This window comes from Heterodontus francisci, chromosome 5 (genome assembly GCF_036365525.1).
Source record: "Heterodontus francisci isolate sHetFra1 chromosome 5, sHetFra1.hap1, whole genome shotgun sequence".
Taxonomy (NCBI): domain Eukaryota; kingdom Metazoa; phylum Chordata; class Chondrichthyes; order Heterodontiformes; family Heterodontidae; genus Heterodontus; species Heterodontus francisci.
In genome coordinates, this window is record NC_090375.1 from 31,930,181 (window position 1) to 31,945,070 (window position 14,890).

Below are 14,890 nucleotides of genomic sequence, written 5' to 3' on the forward strand. Positions count from 1 at the left end.
ACACAGAGTTCAGGATATAAAGGAAAACATTTATATAAAGGAAGACAAAATTACAGACTGGAGAATTAAACAATAGCTGCTACAATAACAGGGCTATCTTGAAGGAAGTTAGATGTGTAGGATGAAAAAGTAGCTAAGAATGAATTTAAATTGATATATTTAAAATTTAATTGATAGTTACCTTGGAGATTCAAGAAAAGAGCTATTTGCATTTCCTTTAAAGTTTTTGCACTGTTCTGTGGCAAAACAAGATAACAGAGGCCTCTAATGTATTTTATTAGATAACAAAAACATATATTAACCCACCTCAAATTCTGTTTTTATATATTATGGGGTGTGGAGTTTCCGCTTTGATACAAGGGGGGCACAAATTGCTCTCAAAATTGTGCTGTTTTAGAGGTTTATTTTATTTGGATACTGCCAAACATTGTATAAAAATTGCTTTAAAAATATTCCTTGATAAACAGCTAATAATGGGGTTTATCACAAAAAAAAATCATTTGTAATCACAGTATCAACTCACCACATGTGAGTAACCTGATTTTAAATGACAGAAAATGACTTTTAAAAAATATACAGAGACATTTGCCAGTTATACTGGGGTACAGTCATCAGTTTCTTAGCAAAAGATGGCATTCAAAGACTCTTGAAACATTACTATCAGTGTCCCTGTGCTCAGAAGATCCAGCTTAATTTTTAGAGCCTCGTTGAAAGGCTGCAAACAAATGAAATGAGCAGAAACTCCCAGTGGTGATTAATTCAGTCTGGGGGCGTCACCAGTTTGGGGGCTTCTAGTGCAATGATTTTTAAACTAGGACAAAAGATCATGGAAATGTGATTTGTGCTAAACACAGTTTGTGCTTAATGTTCTGCGATCTTTTGCCTGAATTACATTGATTTTGGGCTAATTAAGTAAAAAAAAAAGTGTAACCGAGCGAAAACTTTACCCCTATATATAACATATATGTTCAATGTCATTTCCATAGTACCTCTTATTATTCTGGACTGTTCTGATAGTGGCACTGGTTGTATCTCAGCTGGGCTCAATTTTCCTCGCCCATTGGGGTCAGACTGGAACGTTGTAAGGTGGGTAATATGGTGGGGGGAAGGCATCAGGAGGAGAGCTCAATGTCTTCCCGCTGTCATGGTATATAATTCTGGGGGAGGGGGGGGGGGGGGTGAACCTCAGCGGTGCAGCAATTGAACAACTTAAATCCTCAATTAAGGACCACACCCACACCCACCAACATTTTACTGGTGTTGGAAAGGCCCAACGCTGAGTAGGGAGACTACTAGGTAAACTCTGACAGTCTCTTAGCGGGATCGGGGGGGGGGGGGGGGGGAGGCCTCCTTAATGGCCATTCCATCGTCATGCCCAAGGCACTGTTACTTGAAGGTGACCCCACCCCACCCCACCCCAAATGATGCAGGGCCTACCTGCCTGGTCCTAGTTCTCCATAGTTAATTTTCTTGGTCTTCGAGGGCTCTTCGACATGGAGGTGCCCTCCTCCTTATGCTGCAGCCTCAGCAGTGGCCACCACTAACGGTGGTGCTGGCCCTCTGATTGGGTCATCTTAATTGGATGGCAGCCCTGGCAGTGGCCTGTTAATTGGCCGCCGCTGGTAAAATGCCACCCCAGGGTCCCGCTGCCCGCCAGTGCAGGGTTCGGCTCCTGCTTTCCACTCCGGTGGTGGAGCTTCATTGAACCTGGAAAAACTCAGCCCTATATTTCAGGGCTGTATTTAATCTGGAGGGCTGGAGAATGGCTAATGTTGCCCCCATTTTCAAAGCTGAATGGAGGCTTGGGAAAGCTTTTTCATGGCAGTTGCTTATTTAAAAGTAGGTTTTAAATTTTACCTGCTTGTTGTAGATTATGTACAGAAGATGCTCTAAAATGCTTCTTGTTTTCATTCCCGATACTTATGCCCCACAACTTTTAAGGCGCTTCTTCAGACTTTTCTTATTTGGGTTGTCCTAACCCAATTTCTTGCTCCCAGTTTAGTGAGCTGCCACTTGGGGAATGGCATTATGAACCTACAAGCTTCTGAGTCACAGGCATGGATGCTATCACTAAGCCATCCCGACACTGATATTATTTTAAATAATTAAATAGTAGTACTTTTTAGAATTATACTGACAGATTGGCAATAAATATACATTCATGTAATCAAAGAATTCCAGCTATTGGACAATGGTTGGACATAATCTAATGCAAAATAAAGTCAACTCCTGGAATGAAATGGCAGTGTGCGATATTAGCAGATCGAAATATGAGAAATTCCAGGTGTGTTTTAACCCAATTGTTAGACTCTTAAAATAATGAATGGACTCTCGGTTCAGTTAAAAGAGGAATTCGCCAGGATTGCAGTAAGGGATTCTTATGCTAATATCACACAGCGCAATTTCACCCCCCATTAATACCCATGAATCTGACAAATTGACTACTTGTAATTAAAAAAAGATACATGGGAGGATGAGGCAGATGATTCTGAATTTAAAAGAATATCTCAAATATATTAGGAGCCAACAGCATAGTAGGGAGTTAAACTGGTTTAAGATGTCGTTTCTGTCTTTTCATTTGATAAGCTTTAATGTGTTTTAGGCCGTTTATATATTACGAAGCATCAGTACGTGAGAGGAGGGGAGGGGGTGGAAGAATGTTAAACCGATGTTAATCGCTATTGTCTAAACTTTAAAAGTCCCTTTTCACGGTGCACAGAACCGCTGCCACAACTACAGGCAGAATATACCATATAACCAGATGGGATGAGGGGGGTGAGTGGGAATACAAATAAAACTGGTTGACAAAATTCAAAACCTCGGCAAAAAAGAATGCACCATTTGCAGACGATTATTTTATAATAAGGATCATATGCATGGTTTTGTGGTAATTAAAGAAAAGCAAAATGCAAAACAATTGGAGCAAAAGCCAGCATGCGGTACTGATGTCCCCTTTAACTCAAGTGGCGAGGGCCAAAGATGCAACTTTTGGAAGCACGAAAAGCCCAGACACGAAAAGTTTGTGAGACATTTCAGGAGGGGAGGTGAGCCGGTTGGTGCCGTCAGCCTGCACTGGCACTGTAACAGTGCAATTGTGTCAGTGAGCACCCAGGTATAGAGACTGAGAATGGGCGAGCTGCTGAATGTGTGGCCGCTGAGGGGGCTCCTGCTTCTGCTGTGTGTCCTGGCAAAGTCCGAGCAGAGAGGTAAGCGCGAAAAGACCAAAAATAAAACTGAGCTCACAACTGGTCAAAGTATCCGAGTGAAGTGAGACAAGTGACAGAGATAGGGGAAAATTCACCCCAAAAAAGAGACTTCACTTAAAATGCATGAGATACAAATAATCAAGAATAGTGTGTGAGATACTTCAGAATTGTCCATGTGCAGGAAAGGCGATAAAACTGCAAGTAGCTCATCTTGACCAAAGGAAACAAAAGCAGTAATGCTACTAATACACGGCAGACTCGTCAGTGGCTGAAAAGATGAAAACTTTCTCCTGGATTGCTGACGGCGCTGGTATTTCCAGTTATTTCTGTGGTTTTTAAAAAAAATATATATTTCAGCATTCTTAGCATTTGCTGCCTTTTCCTGCCCCAGAAATTGGGAGGTAGAGTTTGGTGAGAGTTTGATAAAGTTGCTCGCAGCTCTTTGAGAGGAATTTCCCCCTTTAATCTCCTCAGGGAGCGTCAGCAGGAGAATTCCTGGGCATGTGTGGTTGTAGATCTGTATGTGCCTATATGTTATCTGAGTGTGTATATCTATATGTAGGAATGCATTTAAATGTAAATGTGTGAATATGATAAAGGACCAGAAACTCATTTCCACACCCCTTCCCTGTATTTCTGGATGAAAATGAATTTGAAAATATTACTTTTTTTAACCTAAGTAATCTGATTTTTTTTGTCCACATTATGTAATGTAAATCTAATGTAAATGTTCTAATATTATGTAATCTTCCAACCAGAAAATAAATCAGCTGAGCTTTTTGAAGTTTCCCTCTCACAAAGTACAACATTATTGTATTTTCCAAAAGTTGTGCTGTTTTCCTGCAGTTTTATTTTTGCTCAGCCAAAAGAAGCCCGTTTAAACAAAGTTCACCTCGTTATATTCCTGCCCCTTCCTCAGTAATTCAATCTCTTTATTGTCTTCTGGTTTCTTCCTCTTGAGGAAGGATTAAGAAAATTTCATACAGAAAGCAGCAGAGATCTGCTATCTTTATCTCCTCTCACCCGCTTTAATTAATGTCCAATGTTGTCAGTGTTTGTGATTTTAACACAATCGAAAGTCGTTCACTTTGTATTTACAATCCCGTTACTGAGGCTGATTTTAAACTAGTCAGCACCGTCAGCGCAAACGTCCGCTCCAAGTTAACGTTTGCGATGTGATACACCTACTTAACAACGGACTGCCCAATCCTCGTCATTCCACGTTCCAACATCTTCCCATAAACGTGATCGGTAGATGGCCTATATATTCACTTTCCAAATCCTGCCTTGCAGTTTATTTCCTTATGTTGCCTCAAGTTTACTGAAGTGGACCCAGGCTTTAAAAGCTTGCCTTCTATGTCATGCTCTATTTATGTGCAATAAGTGACTTAATTTTATAAATGTGAGCTGGACTTATCTTCAGGCATGAAAGCACCAAAGAGAATGGTGGGCAGATGAAAATGATTAGCAGTTGTGTCCTTGTTTGGGGCATTTTAGCCTGAAATTTAGGTGCACTGATAGACTGTGATTCAAGTGGTGTTGAATCTTGAGTGGGTGCTCCCAGTCTCAGTCAGGCTGTCTTGAGAGTGTGTTCTTTGGCCTCCTTATCTCGAGAGACAATGGGTAAGCGCCTGGAGGTGGTCAGTGGTGTGTGGAGCAGCGCCTGGAGTGGCTATAAAGGCCAATTCTAGAGTGACAGACTCTTCCACAGGTGCTGCAGAAAAATTTGTTTGTCGGGACTGTTACACAGTTGGCTCTCCCCTTGCGCTTCTGTCTTTTTTCCTGTCAACTGATAAGTCTCTTCGACTCGCCACACTTTAGCCCCGCCTTTATGGCTGCCCGCGAACGCTGGCAACCGACTCCCACGACTTGTGATCAATGTCACATGACTTCATGTCGCGTTTGCAGACGTCTTTAAAGCGGAGACATGGACGGCCGGTGGGTCTGATACCAGGGACGAGCTCGCTGTACAATGTGTCTTTGGGGATCCTGCCATCTTCCATGCTGCTTAGAGAGTGTACACTGCAAATATTCTTTGTTTTCTCATGGTCAGGAACTGAAATAATTGGGCAAGTTTCATGCCATCTTGGCTTGTTAGCGAGCAGTGTTGATACATGCCTGGGACCAGGCCTCTGGTTATGGTGAACTGCATCTCCAGATCCTATGGGAATCCAGAGGAATATCATCAACTAAGCTTCATGCACCATTTCTTTGGTCCTTGGAACATTCTCTCTATCGGAGAGCCTGGAACAATGTCTCGTGTATTGGGCACGAATCAAGTTATGGGGAATTAGATTCACATCTTGGCACCTGAGTACAGTTTCTCCAAGTCCTTTAGTACTTCCAGCAACCAACCTTTGTTACATTCCTGAGAGATCTGGCCTCAAGACAGCTGCACCTTGTTATGGCACAAGTTTAAAAAGAAGTGCCACAATCCTTTGTTATTCCTAATCCATGTGGAGCGGAGCGAATATGATGCAAGAAAGCAATTAAAATTGCAGTGAGCCATATGGAGATTTTGCATGAGTTTCAACAGCTGCTTCCATTTATATAGCACTCTTCATGTCTCAGATTGCTTTAGAGTTCTAGGAGAACAGACCACGAGTGGGAGGGAAAGGATAGATAGAATGTAGTTTGGGAGAATGTTGAAAGAGTAGCTCAAGAGATAAGTATTCCATAGGCTTTTGAAAGCAGGAAGGAAGGAAGTAAGGTGAAGCAATTTTGGGAGGAAGTTCCAGAGGATGAGGGCATACCAGGGCATATTGGTTGAAAAATCAGCTGCCTATTATAGGACATCAAGGATGGGGAGTACCAGAGACAAAGCTTGCAAGCAGAGACAGGGTTGAAGCAGATCACTAAGGTGGGTGAGTGAAGCCACAGATATTTGAACGTGAGTACAATGATCTTGGAACTGATTTGTAGGGACTTGGGAGTCAATGGAGGATGAGGGTTGGGGTGATGGAAATGCAGGGCTTTGAATGTGTAAGAGCATAGTTGGTGGCATTCTGAACCTGTTGCAATTTCTGAAGTGTAAATGAGTCGGTGGTGGGGGGGCGGGGGATGGTGGTGGAGGGAGCAGTTGATTCGGAGACCATTAAACAAATCAGGTGAAGAAGACATGAATTAGAGTCTCAATGACAGCAAGAGAGGTAGAGCTGGAGGCAGGTGATATTCCAAATGTGGAAGAAGGCAGTTTTGTTGAAAGAACAGAAGTGGTGTAAACTCAGTTCAGGATCAAGCATTATGCCTGAGCCTGAGATGGTAGTTAAGGAGATTAATGTAATTATGGACCGAGGCACATAATTGCTGGTGCAAAGCAAAGAAGTACAGCTGGACATAAAACTGATAAAAAAAAGACTTGCATTTATATTGCACTTTTCACCATCACCATACGTCCGAAGTACTTTACAGCCAATGAAGTACTTTTGAAGTATAGTCACTGTTGTAATGTAGGAAAGGTGGCAGCCAATTTGTGCGCAGCAAGCTCACACAAACAGCAATTTCATAATGATCAGATAATCTGTTTTTGTGATGTTGATGGAGGGATGAATATTGGCCAGAACACTGGGGAGAACTCCCCTGCTCTTCTTCGAAATAATGCCGTGGGATCTTTTACATCCACCTGAGAGGGCAGATGGGACCTTGGTTTAACGTCTCATCCAAAAGATGGAGGAAGTTGGAGGATGTTTTGACCCATCTAAGACGTAACTTTGGGCAGACAGTTGCAGGACTGAACAACAGCCATAGAATCAAGCTAAGAGGGGACTATTAGCATACACGGATCTGGTGGTGGGGGCACAATCTCAGTAAAGGGGCAAGTATCACAACTGATAAGCCTCAGCAAGGCTCTGGATGTTGACATCTTTGCAATGAGGTCATGGATGATAAGGAACTTCTGGCAATTGAGTGAACATTTTGAAGGACAACACAAAGGGGAGGGACACCTGTAGTTCATCCAATGGGGTTATAGGTGGCAGTCTCTCCTTTTCCTTTTTCTTCTTTGGCCTCCTTGTCTTGAGAGACAATGGGTAAGCGTCTAGAGGTGGTCAGTGGTTTGTGGAGTAGTGCCTGGAGTGGCTATAAAGGCCAATTCTAGAGTGACAGACTCTTCCACAGGTGCTGCAGGTGAAGTTGGTTGATGGGGCTGTTACACAGTTGGCTCTCTCCTTACACTGCTGTCTCTTTTCCTGCCAACTGCTGAGTCTCTTCGACTCACCTCTCTTCAGCCCTTTATAGTTGTCCGCCAGCTCTGGCAATCGCTGACAACTGGCTCCCATGACTTGTGGTTAATGTCACAGGACTTCATGTTGCGTTTGCAAACATCTTTAAAGCAGAGACATGGATGGCCAGTGGGTCTGATACCAGTGACGAGCTCGCTGTACAATACGTCCTTGGGGATCCTGTCATCTTCCATGTGGCTCACATGGCCAAGCCATCTCAAGCATCGCTGGCTCAGTAGGGCGTATATGCTCGGGATGTTGGCCGCCTCGAGGACTTCTGCGTTGGAGATATGGTCCTGCCACCTGATGCCAAGGATTTCCCGGAGACAGTGAAGATGGAATGCATTGAGACGTCTCTCCAGGCCTCGCTGCCAGAGAAAGGTACTGAGGACACAGGCGTGAAACACTCGGACTTTTGTGTTCCGTCAGTGCGCCATTTTTCCACACTCTCTTGGGCAGTCTGGACATAGCAGCAGATGCTTTTCCCATGCGCTTGTTGATTTCTGCATCGAGAGACAGGTTACTGGTGATGGTTGAGCCTAGGTAGGTGAAATCTTGAACCACTTCCAGAGCGTGGTTGCCGATACTGATGGATGGAGTATTTCTGACGTCCTGTCCCATGATGTTCTTTTTCTTGAAACTGATAGTTAGGCCAAATTCATTGCAGGCAGCCGCAATCCTGTCGATGAGTCTCTGCAGACACTCTTCTGTGTGGGATGTCAATGCAGCATCGTCAGCAAAGAGGAGTTCCCCGATGAGGACTTTCCATACTTTGGTCTTCGCTCTAAGACGGGCAAGGTTGAACAATCTGCCATCTCCTGTTGTGTGGAGGAAAATTCCTTCTTCTGAAGACGTAAACGTGTGAAAGAGAAGCAGTGAGAAGAAGATCCCAAACAGTGTAGGTGTTTCACGCCACTCACGATAGGAAAGGGGTCTGATGAGGCTTGCTTGCATTGGGCAGTGATCATTTCCCCTGATTTAGATTTGAGGGGGGCGATCTTCTTGATGGTTGGCCCAAAAGCTCTCTTAATGCCGTCATACATTCCTCTGATGTTTCCGGTGTCGGAGGCCAGCTGCATATGACTGCATAGGTGTTGCCAGTAGTTGTTTGCTTAGCGCCTGGCTCTTATTTATGCTGTGCATCTGGTGGCTTTAAGTGCTAAGGATGTTAACTCGCTGGGGGCTTTCTTGTAGTTCAGCAGTGCAGTGCGCTTAGTGGCTATGACAGGTTCCAGCTCTTCAAAGTGAGATTGAAACCAGTCTGCATTCTGCTTCACACGTTTGCCAAAGGTGGTCATTGCTAAATCCTAGATGGCGTCTCTGATGTGGGCCCACTTGGTCTCTGCATCCCCTGCAGGAGTGTTTTGAAGGGCTTTTTCAGCGATCGATACAATGTATAAGCTGTGGAGCAAAAGTATTTGTACTGTTTCCATTTTTCACTTTATTTTAGGGCTATGAGTTGGTATTGTCTGTGGGAATCCTCGCCTGCTATCATCATGTATCATAAATTTAGGCACTTGCTGCCCACAATTTTCCAATCTTCCTCATTTGTCATCTGCCAAAACCACTGAGGTGTTTTTCTTCCTGAAATCTCCTCATCCTTATCTTCCTTTAGTCTTCTGTCTTAACTCACCCTTGCCTTCCACAATTGACATCCTTACACTCCTCACTTCCTTTAACTTCACCAACCACATGTATGGCCACCCCCCACCCCCATGCCTTTTTATAACAAGGGCCCTCAAAACCTTAGAAATCTCTTTTATCAGTATAGCTCTCAAAACACTGCCATCTGCCTCCTTATACTAATTGTCCTGACAACCCACATCCATTTCACTTTTTCTTTTTGTAAGTGAGAGAGGCTCCAGGTCAGCAACACAGATTCATAAAATACCCACACCTGAAATTTTAAGAATTTCTTTCTTCTGCTTTGTGGTAATCAGATTGATGTCTTCGAGAGTGAAAAGTCTGGTGGAAAGATAGGTTGCAGATTTGAACTGTTAACCTTGTGTATTCTGAGTACTATTTCCTGCTTTCAGGATTCACGTTTTTGCTGTTGAACATCTGCAAGATTAATTAAATGAATGATCCAGTCCTTACAATGAATGGCTTTATCCTTGAGTATCAACTAAAAAATAGTCCCCTATTTAAAGAATGTAAGTGGAGAATACAATGGTTTTAAATTCACCACATAGTTGTCCTTCTCGCCAAATGATTGAGACTGGGTGCTGAAACAAGACATTTGCTTGGCCGTTGTTTCCAAGAGAGGAGTGAGAGATTTTGTGAGCCAAACCTTGGTGAAAACTCTTGGCCTGGAGTTTCCGCTCAATTGCACTGTTTTTTTTTTGGCACAATTCACCCAATTTTGATGTAACGGGCGTGAAAGATTGCAAAATTTTAAGTGCAACTGAATTCTGCGCAACTCCAGTTCCTGCAATCTTTAAAAGTCATTTTCAGTTATTTAAAATTGAGTTGTTGGATTGACGCTGTGATTTTAAAATGCTTTTTTTGTGATAAACACATTTTCCGCTGTATTAATCAAACCACACCAAGTTACCGCTCTTAAATCATAGAATCATAGAAAGTTTACGCCACAAAAAGAGGCCACATAGCCCATTGTGTCTGTGATGACTGAAAAACAATCCACCCATTCTAATCCCACCTTCCAGCATTTGGTCCATAGCCCTGCACATTATAGCACTTGAGCTGCAGACTCCTTTTGAATGAGTCGAGGGTTTCTAAATATATCAAGAAATATATTTTACAGTATAATTTTTGTTTAAAAAAAAATGATGTTTCAAAACACTGCCTGATTGCACTGGCTCATGGCAGATCTTGTGATCGGTGATATGCAAATGAGTTTGAGTGGAAACTCGGGAGAGAAAAAAATACTTTTCACAATGGGCGCAATTTGTGCCAGAATCGCCAATTGCACCCAAAGCAGAAACTCAATCCCTTTATGTTTAAAATCTTGGATTTCAAAACACTGCAGGAGTTATGCCCTACTGACTTTTTTAAATTGATTATGAGATGTTTGGTTAGAATGTTTGGCACCATTGAGTATTCTTTTAAACAATGGATATTTGAGGTAAAGAAATCTATAGACAATAGAACATTTGTTTGCAGCTTTGTGCTACTAAGCCATGTAGACCAGAAGGTCTAAGCTCTGAGCCCAAATTTATGCTGAGTTAGCTGAGCTCATTGGGGTGTTGCAGTGGTTGAGTGTATGACAGGAACTTATGCTTCTATGGATATTGTGCAAGGACAAGATTTGACTTGATTCGGTACGATACAACATAAATAAAAAATGCTTACTTGGATGATGTACTCGAGGTTTTCTAGTGTTCCTGAAAATAGCACCCTCAAACAACAATTCCATTTTATATAGTATCTTTAATTTGTAAAACATCCCAAGGTGCTCGACAGAGAAAAAATGAATGGCGAGTGGCAGGAAAAACTTAGGAGAGGGGATTGAAAAGCTTGGTTGGGATGATGTACTTTGAGCAGGTTTGTAAAGGTGGGGACAGAAAAGCAGAGGGGTCATTGCAAAAGACAAGGCTGAAGCATTTGCATCCATCTTCAGCCCGAAGTGCCATCTCGGCCTCCTCCTGAGGTCCCCAGCATCACAGATGCCAGTCTTCAGCCAATTCGATTCACTCCACATATCATGAAATGCTGAAGGCACTGGATACTGCAAAGGCTATGTACTTTGCAGTAGTACTGAAAACCTGTGCTCCAGAACTAGCTGCACCCCGAGCCAAGCTGCTCCAGTACAACTACAACACTGGCATCTACCCGACAATGTGGAAAATTACCTAGGTATAGCCTGTCCACAAAAAGCAGGACAAATCCAACCCGGCCAATTACCGCCCTAGACAGTGCTATCAAGCAGCACTTAAACAGCAATAACCTGCTCACCAATGCTTGGTTCGGGTTCTGCCAGGGCTACTCGGTTCCTGACCTCATTACAGCCTTGGTCCAAACATTGACAAAAGAGCTAAATTCCAGAGGTGAGAATGACTGCATCAAGGAGCCCTGGCAAAATTGAAGTCAATGGGAATCAGGGGGAAACTCTAATATAAAAACAAGAAATTCTGGAACCACTCAGCAGGTCTGGCAGCATCTGTGGAAAGAGAAGCAGAGTTAACGTTTCGGGTCAGTGACCCTTCTTCAGAACTGACAAATATTAAAAATGTCACAGGTTATAAGCAAGTGAGGTGGGGGTGGGGCAAGAGATAACAAAGGAGAAGGTGTAGATTGGACAAGGCCACATGGCTGACCAAAAGGTCATGGAGCAAAGGCAAACAATATGTTAATGGTGTGTTGAAAGGCAAAGCATTAGTACAGAAAAGGTGTTAACGGACTAAATATTGAACAGCAGCAAGTGCAAACATGAAAAAAAAAGTAGGTAAGCAAACTGAACAAACTAAGATGAAATGAAATAAATGCAAAAAAAGGTTGTAAAAAATGTAAAAAAAAAAGAAAAAACAACTAAAAATGAAAGTAAAATGGGGGGCTGTCATGCTCTGAAATTATTGAACTCAATGTTCAGTCCGGCAGGCTGTAGTGTGCCTAATCGGTAGATGAGATGCTGTTCCTCGAGCTTGCGTTGATGTTCACTGGAACACTGCAGCAATCCCAGGACAGAGATGTGAGCATGAGAGCAGGGGGGAGTGTTGAAATGGCAAGCAACCGGAAGCTCAGGGTCCTGTTTGCGGACTGAGCGGAGGTGTTCATCAGTGTAGTGCCCTAGGTCCAACCATCTTCAGCTGATTCATCAATGACCTTCCGTCTATCATAAGGTCTGAAGTGGGGACGTTCGCTGATGATTGCACAATATTCAGTACCATTTGTGACTCCTCAGATACTGAAGCAGTTCACGTCCATATGCATCAAGACCTGGACAGCATTCAGACAAGTAACATTCGCGCCACACAAGTGCCAGGCAATGATCATTTCAAACAAGAGGGAATTTAACCATCTCCCCTTGACATTCAATGGCATTACCTCGATGAATCCCACCTTGGTGGGTTTCTGCTTGGCTGTAGAATCGAGGTAACAAGCTGCTGAGAGCACCACACATGCTCCCGAGCAGTTGCAGAGGCTGAGACAGCTGAGGCCACTGATAGTCAGAGGACACTGGGTGGCCAGGCCCAAGCTGACCCCAGGCTGATGACGAGCCTTTGGTGTTGACAGCACAGAGCATGATGGAAGAGAGAGGTAAGGCAACATCTGGCAGAGATGCAGAGGCCAGGCGTAGCCTTGAGTGGACGATGGAGGTGTCCATTCATGCTATAGCTGCGGCAATGTCTCAGGCATGTGTGCACATGGCTTTCTCCATCCAGAGGTTGGCGACCCTCATGGAGAGCCAGATCCCGCAGATGTGTGTAGACCTGCACATCATTACCTTGGCCATGAGCTCAATGCAGCAGTGGCAAGGCGAGAGAAGGATGAGGCACCTGGAGTCTTCTCCTGCTCCTCATCCTTCTCTGGTTAGCAGGGAGGTTCAAGTGAGCCTTGAAAGGGAGGAGGAGGTGCTGACCTCCACAGCTGGGGGCTCCCCTCAAGGTGCTCTGAGTGTGGACAACAGCTCCTCAGCTACTCCGCCAGTGAGCCCAGCTCCAGAAGATGCAATGCATGTGGAGAGTCCTGACCCTGTGAAGGAAACCCTCAGGCAGCCAGAGGACACCAGCCAAAGTCATCCCAGGCCAAGGGGAGCCTGATCAGCAGCCTGCCTCCAGTCCAGCTGCTGGCTCTCGGTTCACACCTTGTAGAATTACTCGCAAATGTATAACGAAAACCACCGAGAGACAGTTGGGGTTTCACAGGTGTTTGAAATTGTCCATTTGTTTATTGCTATAAAGTTTTTTCACTTTTGAAGTTAACATTCATTGTGTAAAATGTTTATTCCTTCGTGCCTTAATTGTGAGATGCTGATTTCACCCTTCCCCATAGTGGGCTGACAGTGTAGAGACAGCCCTCCTTTGGTAAGCATCTCTGATGTGCCAGAGTGCATGGGTCATCTGGGCCCTAGGCACGGAACCTTAACAGAAAGGAGGCGACAGACTGAATGCTTTTAGGAAAGTTTTTATTGCCGTCACTCTGAGAGGCAAGCATGGTGGCTGGAAGCGGGTAAATATGAGACTGTCTCTTGCCTCCTGTCCCTCGCTCCGTTGGAGGCACTGCATCACTCCACAAGGATCCACAAAGACAGGGTTTATGAGACCCATACCAGGTGATCAGTAGTGCTGTCTTTGCACGAGCCCTGGCTACTTTGCTATTCCCCTTTGCTTATGCACTGATGGTCCTCAGTGCCCATCTTTGCTGAGAGCTAACCTCACTCAGCAGTAATGCCACCCATGCTGACCACCCAAGAGCAAGCCCACCGATAATGGCCTCCGCTCCCCCTCTTCCCCATCCACTGCTGATCATGGCTGCCTTCCTGTCACGACACTGACACCTCGATGCCGCCACCTTTCAACAGTTGGAAATCCGAAGGCACATGAGGGCCGCCCATCATCCACTTAATTCCAATCCCCCCCATTGAATCACAATCAATTGCGTACTCATGTATTAAAACTAACTGTTCAGCAATTCAAATGGAAGTCCTGTTGTGTTGGTGTAGCGATGCTGCCTTGCAGCTTTCCTGCTGCTAACTAAATCTGGAACCAACATGACGACGTCGGGGTTCCGGGAGGGAGCGTCCACCGCTATTCTCTGGCCCCCCCATGCCTCCATTCCCGCTCCAAACGGCCTCACTAATTTCCGCCCAAGGACTGCAGTTGCACCACTCCACCACTCGTCCTGGCCATCTCTCGAGCGTTATCAGCTCTCTTCTCCTGCATGATGAGAGGAGAATGATTCATCAGTTGGCTGCCCTTCCTCATCTCTTCCAGCATGACATACACCTGGGCTGATGTTCCCCTCAGTGATGTCCCCGTCTGACTGTTGCCCCATACATAAGGGTGGCTGCTGTCTCAGGATTGCGACTGCACACTTGATCTGTCAATGTGAGGGAGAACTAGGAGCACTGTGTGAGGTCAGCTCGCTTGCATTCTGTTGGTGCCCAGTCATCCGGGTGCCGCTGGCCACAAGAGGTCATTGAACCTTTTCCTACACTGGACCCACACCCTTCTCGTGTGTCCCCGGCTGCTGACCTCTGTGGCCACCTCCATCCGAGCCCTCGTGTTTCTTTGGGTGGATTTCTCCTTCCTGAAGATGGGAAGAACTGCTCTCTCCTCTCTGGTACAGTATCAGTCAGTTCCTCCAGTACGGCATCAGAAAAACATGTTGGCACCCTGGGATGCATGCCCATGCCAACCCTGCTGTTCCATCCCTGAAGGCAATAGCAAGCCCAGTCATGGCTGCCACTTGGCTTTTAAAATCGCCCTCAGTAACCTGGCCCCGCCTCCAGGCTGTTTCCAGCACCTCTAACTGGGCACCAGACTCACCCCTGGGCCAATTAGG

The 14,890-nt window shown here is 44.8% G+C and overlaps 1 protein-coding gene across 2 annotated transcripts in view; it reads left to right on the plus strand.

The window, feature by feature from the left end:
• Positions 1-3,012: 3,012 nt before the first annotated feature.
• Positions 3,013-14,890, plus strand: part of lama1 (laminin, alpha 1) — a 386,693-nt gene continuing 374,815 nt past the window's right edge. The window contains exon 1 of one of the 2 annotated variants that reach the window (XM_068031281.1): positions 3,013-3,206. In XM_068031281.1, coding sequence (XP_067887382.1) covers positions 3,128-3,206 — 79 coding nt within the window. In that variant the 5' untranslated portion in view covers positions 3,013-3,127. Of the gene's footprint in view, positions 3,207-3,467; positions 3,517-14,890 lie in introns of those variants that run through there. The other variant, XM_068031282.1, reaches the window with a different exon arrangement.